Source organism: Cimex lectularius, unplaced genomic scaffold (assembly GCF_000648675.2).
Source record: "Cimex lectularius strain Harlan isolate CLEC.00 unplaced genomic scaffold, Clec_2.1 scaffold46, whole genome shotgun sequence".
Taxonomy (NCBI): domain Eukaryota; kingdom Metazoa; phylum Arthropoda; class Insecta; order Hemiptera; family Cimicidae; genus Cimex; species Cimex lectularius.
In genome coordinates, this window is record NW_019392654.1 from 1371626 (window position 1) to 1385272 (window position 13647).

Genomic DNA, 13647 nt, shown 5'->3' on the forward strand with positions numbered 1-13647 from the left:
GAAGTTATTTCGCGCTGTTGTAAGCTCTGTACGCCAACTCGAAGTCCTTAAATTATTCCGAGTGACTTTAGATTAGCCGAATCGGTTTCTAAATAAATGAAGGCCGGTGTAGTTTTAAAGTCAGGCAACCGAATGGCTTAATCAAGAGGTTTGAGGCCGGCGCCCGGAGGTCGTTCCTTACGTTTGCTAAACTTCGATAGAGCGACTACTTTTTCGAGTCCTAGGCCATTCGTAGGATGACTCGAAAATTGGTTAAATATTCGTAATATCGGCTCATTACTTTTTCCCCCCGGCTGGACGATAATAACCAGTAGGTAGTAATTATGCAAATCGGACATTTTCAACATTTTGTTTTTTCCATTGGTGAGAAAAAATAAATAAAATTAAAATGTGATTATCAGGTTTTATAATTGGCGTTTTGTTTCATTTTACTTGGACTTGTTAAACAACATATTTAAAACTTTTTTTCTGTAAAAACTTCCTAGGTCTGATAAAGGTCTTGGGCCAAATTTAACTCATTTATCTTGAAATACCACGCGACTCATTGCTCACTTAAAAGAAAAATAATTAAATTTTACATATTTTAAATTTTAATTTAAATTAATTGGAATGGAGGGCTTATCCCCAATTAGCCCGAGGGATATCGTATACTCTGGGGAAGAGTGAATGTAATTTATTAGCGTGAATTGCATGGATTATCCCCAAATACCCCAAGGAATATCAAGTACGCTGGGGTAGTGGGAATGAACGTGTGAATGTAATTTATTAGCGTGAATAGAAGTAATTATCCCTAAATACCCAACGACTATCAAATACTCTGGGGTAGTGTGAATGTAATTTATTAGCGTGAATGAAAGGACTTACCCCAAAATACCCCAAGGATAATCAATACTCTGGGGTAGTGTGAATGTAATTTGTTAGCGTGAATGGCAGGGTTTATCCCCAATTATTCCAGGGAATATCTAGTACTCTGGGGAATTGTTCAACGTATGAATGTAATTTATTAGCGTAAATGGAAGGGCTTATACCCAATTAGCCCGAGGAATATCGAATACTCTGGAAAATTGTGAATGAATTTATGAATGTAATTTATTAGAAATGTGTGGTGATTAGTGACCGTTAATCGATATTTATTTAGAAATCGTGAGATGCGGTCTGGTGTGATGTAGGTTTCAGAAAAACATTTTCTTTATCGTGCCAACGTTTCGATCTTTATTGAGATCATCTTCAGGGCTCAAAGTGTTTGTCTTCTGTGTAATTGTGCCATTCTTGCGTGTCGTGTCACGACTTGGGCACTCTCGACACGACACGCAAAAATGGCACAATTACACAGAAGACAAACACTTTGAGCCCTGAAGATGATCTCAATAAAGATCGAAACGTTGGCACGATAAAGAAAATTTTTTCTGAAACCTAATCACACCAGACCGCATCTCACGATTTCTAAATAAGTAATTTGCTTATCCCTAAATACCCCGAGGTTATCAAATACTCTAGGGTAGTGTGAATGTAATTTATTAGCGTGAATGAAAGGACTTACCCCAAAATAGCCCAAGGACTATCAACACTCTGGGGTAGTGTGAATGTAATTTATTAGCGTGAATAGAAGGGTTTATCCCCAATTACCCCAGGGAATACCTAGTACTTTGGAGAATTATACAATGTATGAATTTATTAGCGTAAATGGAAGGGCTTATCCCTCCAAATACCCCGAGGGTTATCGAGTACACTCGATGATCGTGACTGAATGTATCAATGTAATTTATTAGCGTGAATGGCATAGTTTATCTCCAATTACACTAAGGAATATAGAGTACTCTGGGGAATTGTAAAAAAATGTATGAATGTAATTTATTAGCGTAAATAAAAGGGCTTATCCCTAATTAGCCCGAGGAATATCGACTAATGCTAACCAGACGTTAATTTGATCCCAAAAAACGGTTAATTTGATTGAAAAAAGTAATAATCATATATTCAATTTTTTTCTTTTTTTAAGAGTAAATATTATGTGCATATTCATATATTTTCTCTTGTTTTACGAATTATGTTTTGAATAAATAAACATTAAAATGAGCTTAGGGCTTTATCGAGGTGGTGATTCCAGGTCCTCCTCCATTCTCCCTGGAGATTCTTTGATCGAGTCCAAGGAGGCAGCCCTCAAACCAGCCGAAAACCGACCAACACCCGGCCTCAGTTTTGACTTATTGCCATTAACTGATATAATTGATTTACACCCTTTTTTATAGAAAAGTCTGAAAATATCTGTCGTGATCGCAAAGAAGGCCGAAAGACCATGGCGACGAATGATAAGAATACACAAGCAATAAAATTTTGTACGATTTTCACAGATTGTAAAATAATTTGTTTTGAAAATTTTACATGACAACGACTAATTAAAACATTAATTAATATATTTTTTAATTCTAGAGATTCGGAGATTGGCGAATCAACGTACAAAGCATTTGTGGACTTTTTTCTTTTTATATAAATACAATTTGGATTGGATAGTTGAACTGTAGTGGAAAAACACATATAATCAGATCTGATTTCGGTTTTACAATCTGTATGTTTTTTGTTTGTTTTTTTCTAAAACTTTAATAATTTATGAGCTTATTAATACGGGTCTTGCAAGCTCCAATACTAACTTAGGTGCTAAACATAAAATCCAAATTTTGATTTCTAACGTTATCTAGATTTATGTTTGGAGCATTTTTAAACCATAAGACACCGGGTTACCCCCCCCCTCAAATCATAATTTTAAACCTCACACCTCTGCCCCCCTTAGATAACCTAGGAACAAGAATTATCAAAATTGCAAAATTTATATGTTTACTTTTCGATCAGTCGGGTTGTGCAATTAAGATTACACTTGTTCTACCAGAAACGTCATCCGGACGGTGGAAAAACCAGAAATTAAACAAAAAGTAAAATTCCCAAAACGCACGCTCCTCGTCGATGTCAAGCCAGGGGGCCCAATCATTTCAAAATTTATTGACAAAAATGGTTTATTTACAAACATCAAATCAAATATTTATTATAAAATTTCACCGATTTGCATAGGTATAGACAGTCGGTAATTGGTCAATCCCTTTAACATGCAGGGTTAATGGAAGATTCCGAATATTTTCAATTGTACATTTGACATATTTACGATGTTATAATTCTAGTATCAATTTAATTCTCGGTCATTGAACAAATTGCAAAAAAATATATATATCTGGTTCAGGGGTATCCAAATGGGAAGTGGCCATTAGTCCGTCCAACCTTGTTCTAAGTTTCCTTGAGTGACCTTAAAATCCTTGAAATATTTCCTGAAATCCTCGTGAAGCCAGTGTCGATCCGCATTTGTCACTCTATACCGGCGTTCACCTTTCACGCCCACTTCTCACGAAATATCAAAATATGTAAATAATTGCTAATGACCAGCTCCAAGGGTAAAACAAAAATGTTTCCTACAGTTTTCGAATTATCGTCTGTATCTTTCCAAAAACCAAAAAAAAAAAAAAAATGGATGAATACACTTCAACAATGATGATTTGCAAAAAATATAACGTGCAAATCATCTCGTCCAGATTAACCACAACTGTCTACTGTTAAGGGCGGATCGAGAAGGCCTTTAACCTCAGATGATGACTAGCACTGTTAAATCAACGAGTTTTGGTAACGGCACGACCAACCAATTTTCATAATGAACAGCAAATTTTGTTTATTTTGTATTACCAACGAGATATTTATATGATAATCCCTTGAAGACAAGCTGAAATATCTGTAGTTGTGAGATCCTTATAAAAGTCTATTTTTTTTTTTTTTTGTGATTATTGACTCTCAGTAAGGACTTTAACCATTATACATGGTGTCTTTTTAAGATGACCCGGGTGAATTTCTATTGAACCAATGACGCTATCGAAAAACAAAAAATACGTATTTAATATTTTTAGGCTAGTTTTAAATTTTTGCTTTTTTATGGAGAAAAATTATACAACGTACCTCAGGCCTATTCACCTTCAAAATTTCAAATACGACCCTATACATCCTGACACGTCATTTTAAAGGATTTTTTATGCTGAAAAGATTGATGCAATCGGATTTTAGATTGGTCAAAAAATGACAAAGTTATGGCAAAGAGTTTGGAAAAAACAATCATTTGGTTTGCTATTTATTGATTAGATTTCATGGCCAAACTGCCTGCCTTGTGTGCAGATTTGATCTTTTTAACCACTCTTCACTGGTGGTCAGAGCGAAAAAGTCAGGGGAAATGGATTGACATGCATTTTCTATCCTATACCGCAGTTCTTCATCTGATGTTACTGTGTTATGATCGGCGTAGACACTGTTTTTTAAATGGCCCCACAGAAAATAGTCAAGTGGAGTTAAATCTGGTGACCGAGGAAGTCAAACAGATCGGGCCATGAGGTCCTGTCCACCTATCCCGGAAGTGACGATTCAAAAAACATCTCACCTGCAAAGAATGGTGTGCGGGGCATCCACCAACCTGGAGAATCATTCTTTGTCTTGTTGCAGAGAAACATCATCGAGTAGAGTTAGTAAAACCTCCTTCAACGAATTAAGGAATGAGCACTAATTAAATGCCCAATTAATTTATTTCCGAGTCCATACCAAACGATAATACTGTGGACCACCTGATGATGACAAGAGTACGAAATTCTCGGATGTCCTCCTTCCACGATCGAAAATTCCAACGGTTGCCATTAGAGATGAACTTGGACTCATCAGTCCAAGAACGTTTTCTTCAGCTTCCCAAATCGACATTTGTGCAAGGAGCGTTAAACGCCTGTCATAATCAGAGTCCCGAAGTCCCTGGGCAAGATGACGATACGGCTTAAAATTGTAAGTCCGGAGTACATCTCTAATTTTATTTTTTGCAAAACCTAAAACTCTTCCTACATTTCGGAGGAATTCGGATTGTCGCAAACATACAGTAAAATATTCAGCCTATCGTCGAAATTACGCTGCCGGTTTCTTTTTGTCATAACTTTCTCTTTTTTGACCAATTTAAAATCCGATTGCACCATTGTTTTCAGCGTAAAAAATCCTTTAAAATGATGTGTTAGGATTTATAGGGTAGTATTTGAAATTTTGAAATTGAACTGGGCCTGAGGTACCCTGTATAATTTTTCTTTAAAAAAATGAAAATTTGGAACTAGTCTAAAAAATATTAAATGCATATTTTTGGTTTTTTGATAGCGTCATTGGTTGAAGAGAAATTCAGCCGGGCCATCTAAAAAGGACACCCTGTAAGGAAGAAAGGATACGTCCATTAAGTACCGGCTCCATTGAACTATTGAAGTATTTCTTGGAATTCATCGCAGTATTATCGAAGAGGTCATTTGACCAGCCTGTCCTCTAGGAGGGCTTAATTATAGTGTAGGGGGGCCAACTTACCCGTTGGGAGTCAAAATCAATTAACGTTCTTTTTCAAAATTACACTTACTAAAAAATTCCATGGGTATGGACGGGATTCGAACCCGGAACTGCCGCGTGGAAAATACCCAGGAATATTTATATTTTTATATCAATATCTGAAGTTGCGCGATCTTTATGAGAGGCGTGAGAAACTCTGAAGGATACGTCCACTTAATACCGGCTCTGTTGAAGCATTTCCCGGAATTCATCAAGTCATCACGGTATGACAGTCATTTGACCATAATGAGGTATAATTTATGATACCCATTAGACTGTCATCATTAGTTGTTGTTTTTATTTGTGGATAATTCTCGGTTTTTACGTTCGGCCAGGTGGATTATCTTCAACTGAATATTGACGTTTTTACGACGTCCGAAAAAGCAATGATTTCTAACAGATGAAGCAGTTACATTTACGACTCATTCTCATCATGAGTTCTTTTCGCGTTACCCGTTTTGAAGGATAATTGGTAATTTATTTTCCAACCAACGGCATTATAATTTCGCTTTTAAATCTTACAAATGATTATTTGTAACATTAAAGGCAAATAACATAACAAAACTAATTTTTTTTAAAAGTAATTTATCCGTCGATCATTTTGGCAAGCCTAACTTTGCTGGGTTGATCTGACAGGCTATAAGCATGAATATGAACAAAAATGATCAATTATGATAGGTTCATCACCCCGCAGACATGGATAATCTCACAATTTAACTGGCAGAAGTTAACTTTAAGTAATATATTTTTTTGTTTTTGTTTTAGGGGTGTTTACAACAATGGTCTGTGGATTATGTGCCATATCCCTGGGGTCTGTCTTAGTTGGAGTAGACCCTTATGATATAATTTTTAAAATGGTAATTATTATAACATTTTAAACCTATTGGTTAATACACGTATAATATTTCTATTATTTGTCTTGTTTTAGAAAGTCACATTTACTGAGGATGGCGAAGGATTTTTAATGTGGAAAAAACCTGACATCGATTTATATTTAAAAGTATATTTGTTCAATGTGACAAATCCAGATGGCTTTCTGCACCATGGAGAAAAACTACGGGTGCAGGAAGTTGGACCTTATGTTTATAGGTATAGTTAACTTGTATTTTTTATATGTTTTTATTTTATGTTTAATTAAACATTGCAGCAAGAGTCATAAATCATAAAGGTTTCATTGTTATATTATGCCAAAAAAGCATACTTTTATCAGACATTTCATCAATTTAATTCAAACCACATTATTATGTTTCTAACTTGACAAACTTTTTATTACTAACTGCTGATTTGTTCATTATTACTAATTTTGAATTATTTTTATTTACAAACTACTATATAACACATTAAGACAGTAATATTTTTAATTAAATAAATAAATTTTAATAATAAATTTATTTAAAAGAAAACACTTGTATTGACCATATTTCAATAAAACAATCAGGAAGATTGCTGATGTATATAACCTCAAATCTGACATGAATGTACATACATATTCATGTGTACAATGTTAAGCTATCACTTCTCACAGTCCACTGGCAATGCCAGCTTTTGTCATTTATTATAAATTACCAGCAGGCCTTGAGAGTCACCCACCCTAGGTGATGGCAGTTCGTGGTCAGACCTCGGTTTTATCTATCCAGTTGGGTTGGGCTCCAGGGGCTACCAACAGCTTGGTCAGCCCCCAACTCAGAGCAGTTCCAAAAAACCAAACTCATTCACTCCCTCTTAAATACATTCTTTCTTATTTATACACCATTCACCCAGTACTTGATATTCCACCACCACCCTTTACACCTATTATATAACTAACTTAATTAGGAGTTATAGAGTACTCGATTCTACCATCAACCCTCACACAATTCATATTTTCGCTAATAAACACATTCACCAACAACACACTATCACAAAACTATCAATACTACACATAATAAAAGACCCCTGTTTCCTCCAAGAATCAGGACAATACTCACTGTCACTCAAACACAATTGCAAATTGGGTGGAATTCCTACAGGTTCTATGTATGGAGCCAAGGAATTGCACAAAATTAGGTGGGACACATCAGGCAACCTTTCTCTGCATGTCAACATTTACGCGGGCTTTGGCCCAAAAGTATCTGTGTGTTGTATGGCCTATTCTTAAGGAAAGATGACCTCTCTTCTATGAGTCAAATCCTCCGAGGGTTATTGACTGTGCTCTTGATGCTTCTCCACCGATTCATGTTTTTTATTGCATTCTTAGCATCAGAGGGCCAGATCGCGGTGGTTAAGTTTGGAGGTTGGGACATCCCAGCCTTAGCCTCGCCTGCTTTTCGTTACCCTCCAGACCTTTATGTCCACATACCAGTTCAACAATCACTGTTTTGCCGATTTGCTCCAATTCATGGTATTCCTCCAACAAGAACACAATGAGAGGTTCAAAGACAGCAGTAACCACGATGAGGGAGTCGCTACAGACAAAGTAGGCCACAATGAGGAAGAAATGTTCAAAAATGTCTGAAAATTCATACTTGGGAAATGTCAAACTACTCATTGGGTGTCATAACACTTTACAATACTTTTTATCATACTATTCTCAATTAAAAAACCGAGAACTGCTAGCATGACAAATACAGATCTGACACCTTAACCACTCGACCACCATAGAATATATGAATAATAATTTCCAGTCTACAATATTATCCATATTACAAATAAAATTTGGATATATTTGTTTTATTATCTTTATATTTGCATGTTTTCAATTTTTAAGGCTTAGACTAGTAAGGAGAGCTCATGCTGAACCTGTTCAATAATTGGGTCCGTCTTCACTCATAGTTGAACTGCTCATTATACTATCATACTGTACACTAAAACACAATAAAATCCACTAACAGAACGTAACATAACAAAAGCCAGGTAACATAGCATCAGAAATAGCAATGGGGTTCCTAGACAAGACACCAAAATGGACAAAAGAATTTCACCACTTTCTCCAATGCAAACTAACTCAGAAGAAAAACTAATACAAAATATTTAAAAAACTAACTAACAATGACTTAATTATCACAAAAGCAGACAAATGCAATGCTGCAGCCATCACAATAAAAACAGACTTCATTATAAAAACTTTACAATTTATGCAAAACCTAAATCACACTAAGAGAAACTAAGACCTACACAAAAATACCAAAAAACATTAGTAAAAAATTACTATTAACAAACTTGCAAATTAAGACAGATCCAATAATTGACCCAATGTCAGTTCAGCCTGTGGTGTGAGTTCACCGACTCGCAGACCAACATCCAGCATCAACTCTAACAAGAATGATTTTATTTTTTATTTTTAGGGAGCGGATATCCCATGAGAACACCACATTCAATGAAAATGGAACAATAACTGCAACACCCATGCACCCTTTAGAATACGTTCCAGAAATGAGCAACGGAACGGAGAGTGATATCTTGACATTGCCCAATATTGCACTTCTGGTAAGTTCTGCAATGAAATATTATAAAATTTTTAAAAACTTTACTATTAAAAAGTTTCATCTTTTTTTTCCCTCTTGTTATCCAGAGTTTTGCACAAGTCCAATCGACATCTAATATATTTAAAAAAATGGCTGTCAACCTCCTCATCAAGCAAACCAACAGCCAGCCGCTAGTTGCGATGACTGCAAAAGAATTCATGTTTGGATACAAAACCACCATCCTCACCCTAGGAAACAAATTTATGCCCACTTGGATCAGTTTTGATAAATTAGGCTTAATTGATAGGGTATGGAAACTAATAATTTGATTTTAATGTTTTATTTCTTACTTAATTATGATTGCAGATGTATGATTTTGATGGGGATACGAGTACAACATATTCAGGCGTAAATGACATCAAAAATTCTGGTCTCCTGGCAACTTACAATCAAAAGGGGTATCTGCCACAATGGGAAGCCCCTTGCAATAATTTAACTGGAGCAAGTGATGGGACTAAATTCAATTCACTTATTAAAAAAGATCAAGATCTACTATTTTTCAGAAAGTCTTTATGCAGATCCATGTCACTTGTAAGTTGTTTTTGAAAGAATAAAATTACACTTTTACCCCGAGATAGGTAAATTATTTTTTTTTTATTATTTATAATCGATGTCATATAATATTTAGGTTCGCATTGGAGAAGAAGTTATCAAAGGAATCCACGGATACAGGTATGCGTTTAAGAATAATAGCTTAGATAATGGAGCTGTACGACCAGAAAATAAATGTTTCTGCCATAAAGGCCGTTGTCTTCCTGCTGGAATTCTTGACGTACAAGAATGCTACTATGGTAAATATTTTTAAATTTTAAACACTGATTACAATTGTAACACTTTTACAATTTTTTTCTCCAGGATTTCCAATTGTTTTATCCTACCCGCATTTCTACCAAAGCGACAAGTCAGTTCAGGATGCTGTTGAAGGAATTCACCCAAATAAAGATCTGCATTCGACATATTTTGTCATAAATGAGGTGATTAATTTTGTGACTTAAAGAAAATTCCACTGAAATTAAGTTTGGTTGTTTCTGATCTTCCTGGTCTGCCTGTCCTCATGATTTGGCATTTGATCATCGGCAATAGGCAAGTTGATCAAAAACGAACACAAGATAGGTTCATTAACCCACAGATCGAACCAGGCATTTAACAAAATACAAGGTGTCTCCAATTCAATGCAACACCTACTTTCTCAAAAATGAAGTATTTTAGAAAAAAGGTTTAAATGTTAACCCTCTCAATAGTTTTTCCCAAGGATCTAAAATAAGCGGTATAAACATTTTTTTCATGTCATGGTAATAGGTTAAAATATAATTTTCTGTTTAAAAAACCAAGATTTTTTAATATAAAAAATGTCACCAAGAATAATTAAAATGGTTGCATATTTCTGGAGGTATTTTACACTTGTTCAAACAAAAATAAATATTTTCGGAGTTTATATCAGGTGGCATGCCTACACGCTTTCTATATAGAGCCAAAGAATTACACCCTTTAAGAAGATGGGGCACATCAAGCATCCTTTCTCTACGTCCCAGCTTTGGCCCAAAAATATCTGTGTGTCAACTTTGTATGGCCTATTCTTAGTCAGAATTCTTAAATAATACTTAAAAACTAACAACAATTTTTACTGTGTACTGTGTATCATCTTAATAAATGTAAACAAATATTATTTTTCTTTACTATTTTTGCTTTTGATAACAGACGTAAGTAATAATTAATATGTCATGAAGTAAAAATGGTTAATAACAATGCCAACAGACCTTACAACGACAGTATGAAGTACTGTTTAAAAAATTTAAAAAAAATACTAATACGATTTAAAAAATGTTTTCTATAACCTTTCGTTTTCGAGGAAAGTAGGTGTAAAAATAGGCCAGTGGCAACGATTAGAATCAAACCCATGACCGCGGGTTCTACGAGCCAAAATTCTAATATGCTGGTCACCATAGTCCCCAATTTAATGAGTATAAAATAAAGATATGAAAAAAAAAAAGAAATTCCCAGATTTATTATTGCAAAATTAAAATGATTGCCTGTTGCCTCGGATTATCAGGCATTGGCTGACATTTAAGATTGATGAACCCTTCTGCCTAATGTAGAAGCAATTTGATGACCATTTTTTTAAATTAATGGCTATAATTAGCCAAAATTGGCCAAAGCTCATAATCGATTAATTGTAGTTTGGAATTGTTTTTGTGGAATGGGAGAATGAAAAAAGGTCAGTGGCAACAGTTGGAATAGAACCCACAAATGCAGGCTCTACGAGCCAGAGTTTAACATGCTAAATACTCAGCTACCACAATCCCCAAATTAATGAGTGTAATAAAAATAAAGATGTGAGAGAATAAAAAAATGGATATTGCTGGACTTACTAGTGCTGATTTAAAGAACAAAATATATGCGAACAATATGAGAAAGAACGTTAACATTATTACTGTAACTTTTTCAGGATTCAGGTCTTCCTTTAAGCTTATCTGTAAAAATGCAGATTAATATGGCTTTTACTGATTTGTCATCAATGTCACACGTAGAGCAGTTCAGTAATTTGATTTTACCCATGCTTTGGACTGATATAGTAAGTTTTTAAACATAGTTTCAACAGTGATTAATTATTGTATAATTAATAAAATATTCATAAATTTTACAGACAATGAAAGAACTGCCTACAGGCATGGCTTTTAAATTTTATCTGTATTTGACACTTGGGCCGATACTTCAAGTTGTAACAACTTATCTGCTACTGATCGGAGGGGTTGCTTTTATTCTCCTTTCCTTGGCGAGTGCAGTTTTGATACCTAAGCTGAATCTTACATCAAGCAACAGGGCTCCGCACGCAGACGCTGATTGGAGGAGTGAACTTCCACTGGCGAAAAAACGATGCCCGGGCCCTTCAAGCCAGCCCAACAACAAAGAAATGGAACTTTACTACTGTTCACTCCTTGCAGTCCAAAATGAGGAAATGTAACGTTAATTGAAATAAGCCACTAGGCAAATTATTTTCTGTGATGAGGGTGTGTCAAACCTAGTATTAGATAAAGAATATGCTAGTACTAATGCTCAATTGTGTGAAATCCATTTCAACTTTTTTTCAAACTAGTGAAAATTGTTGAAGAACTTTTCTTTCTAAAACAACTAATACAGGCATTGAACAAAAATTACTCTAGCAAAGTGATAGACAGTAAAATAAATTTTTACTCGATCACTGAACTTCACACTGGAGCAGAAACATTACTCACTAATACTAGTTATTTCTAATGAAATTCCTTCCTCCATTTTAACTGTGAACTTATATAAAAGCCATGGTTGGACTCATAAGTAAAGAAGACTGTTGAGAATATTAAATAAAAGAATACATTTATTATTCAAAATGTTTAAATAGCCTAAATTAGTTATTCTTTTACCATTAGGGTGTTTATAATAGTTGGAATTTAACAATAAATGTTATTGGAATGCAAGAGAAACCATCTTGTAACTCTGGTTGGAGGAAATCAATATATTTTGTATAAAAACAATTATTTTATATGTAAAAAACAAATTTTAGATCAAGTAGTTTTTTAATACATTTTAGAAGGGTAGATTTTTTTTCTCTTTGTCGTGATTTGAAAAAAAAACTTATATACTAATAAGTAAACTACTCCTATTTAGCAATTTTTTCAGTCAGTTAGCATGTGCAATAAGCATGGAATAACTTTTGTTTTTATAAAGCATTCACGATTAGTTGGCCCCAACCAGGGTCATTGTGAATAGTTTAGAACATGTAACAATAAGCCTTTTACTGTAAATATAATTTTTTACCAAGAGATTCTTTAGGATTTTGCAGGATCTGTTAGATTTAGTTTCATTATATGTGATATAGAATTAAGTAGGCTTTTAATATTTATGATCGTTTTCTTTTTTGTACAGGTCTCTCTGTTACAGCAAAAAGTAAAATTTAAAAAAATATATCCATTTGTTTTTAAAACTCTGTTTTAATGTACATAGCCAAAATTGTTAAATTGTATATAGTTTTAAACAGTTTTAATGAAATTGAGTCAAATAAAAAGTTAGAATGTAAACAGTTTTAAAAAAAGAACGTTTTTTTAAATTTGTAATACATATACTAAAATCTTTGCCCAATTTTAACCCTATTTTTTCCTTCTTCAGGGTGGCCAGCCCTCCCTTTCTTCCATGGCAATTCTTAATTTCCAAACCTCAAAAAATGCATTTCTCTTAATGTAGTTGAGTACTTTCCTCTTCGCTTATTTCTTGGGGTAAGAAGCAACGTAGAACATTCCAATGTTTCTGCCTTAAAAGAACAGTCTTAATGGCTAAAAATAAACCTCAATTACTCTTCTCCCAAAAAATATCCATGCATAGACGTACTAACGTCCCATTTATTATTTATTAATTATTTGTAAGAAAGCGCTAAAAGAACTAATATTAGGTTGTATAATAAGTCTAGTGTTTTCAGTAATTCCATTTTATCCATTTTGTGTTTTGAATCAATGTTTATTTAGCTATTTATTGTTTACACACTCTCAAAAATCTTTTTTGAGATTTTTAGGGGTTGAATAAGGATTTTAAAAATCCTTGCTTCCACTGCAACCTGTATAAATATTTAGTGGAACCCATATAAATTATAGGTATACCTTGGAAAGCGCACTTTTTACTGTAAGATTAAGCTTTTTCCTCGATGGCTCTTCACACACTTCTTTTGGTGTGAGAAGTGCCATACCGAAGTAGTCGG

General features: G+C 34.2%; 1 protein-coding gene across 2 annotated transcripts in view; it reads left to right on the forward strand.

Annotated features, from left to right (window-relative positions):
• The window catches only part of LOC106669455 (scavenger receptor class B member 1-like), a 34009-nt gene extending 21434 nt beyond the window's left edge, over positions 1-12575 (forward strand). The window contains exons 2-10 of one of the 2 annotated variants that reach the window (XM_014398951.2): positions 6187-6278; positions 6350-6510; positions 8745-8886; positions 8972-9172; positions 9231-9455; positions 9553-9715; positions 9780-9898; positions 11371-11496; positions 11569-12575. In XM_014398951.2, coding sequence (XP_014254437.1) covers positions 6187-6278; positions 6350-6510; positions 8745-8886; positions 8972-9172; positions 9231-9455; positions 9553-9715; positions 9780-9898; positions 11371-11496; positions 11569-11886 — 1547 coding nt within the window. In that variant the 3' untranslated portion in view covers positions 11887-12575. The remainder of the gene's footprint in view (positions 1-6186; positions 6279-6349; positions 6511-8744; positions 8887-8971; positions 9173-9230; positions 9456-9552; positions 9716-9779; positions 9899-11370; positions 11497-11568) is intronic. The other variant, XM_014398960.2, reaches the window with a different exon arrangement.
• The last annotated feature ends 1072 nt before the right edge of the window (positions 12576-13647 follow it).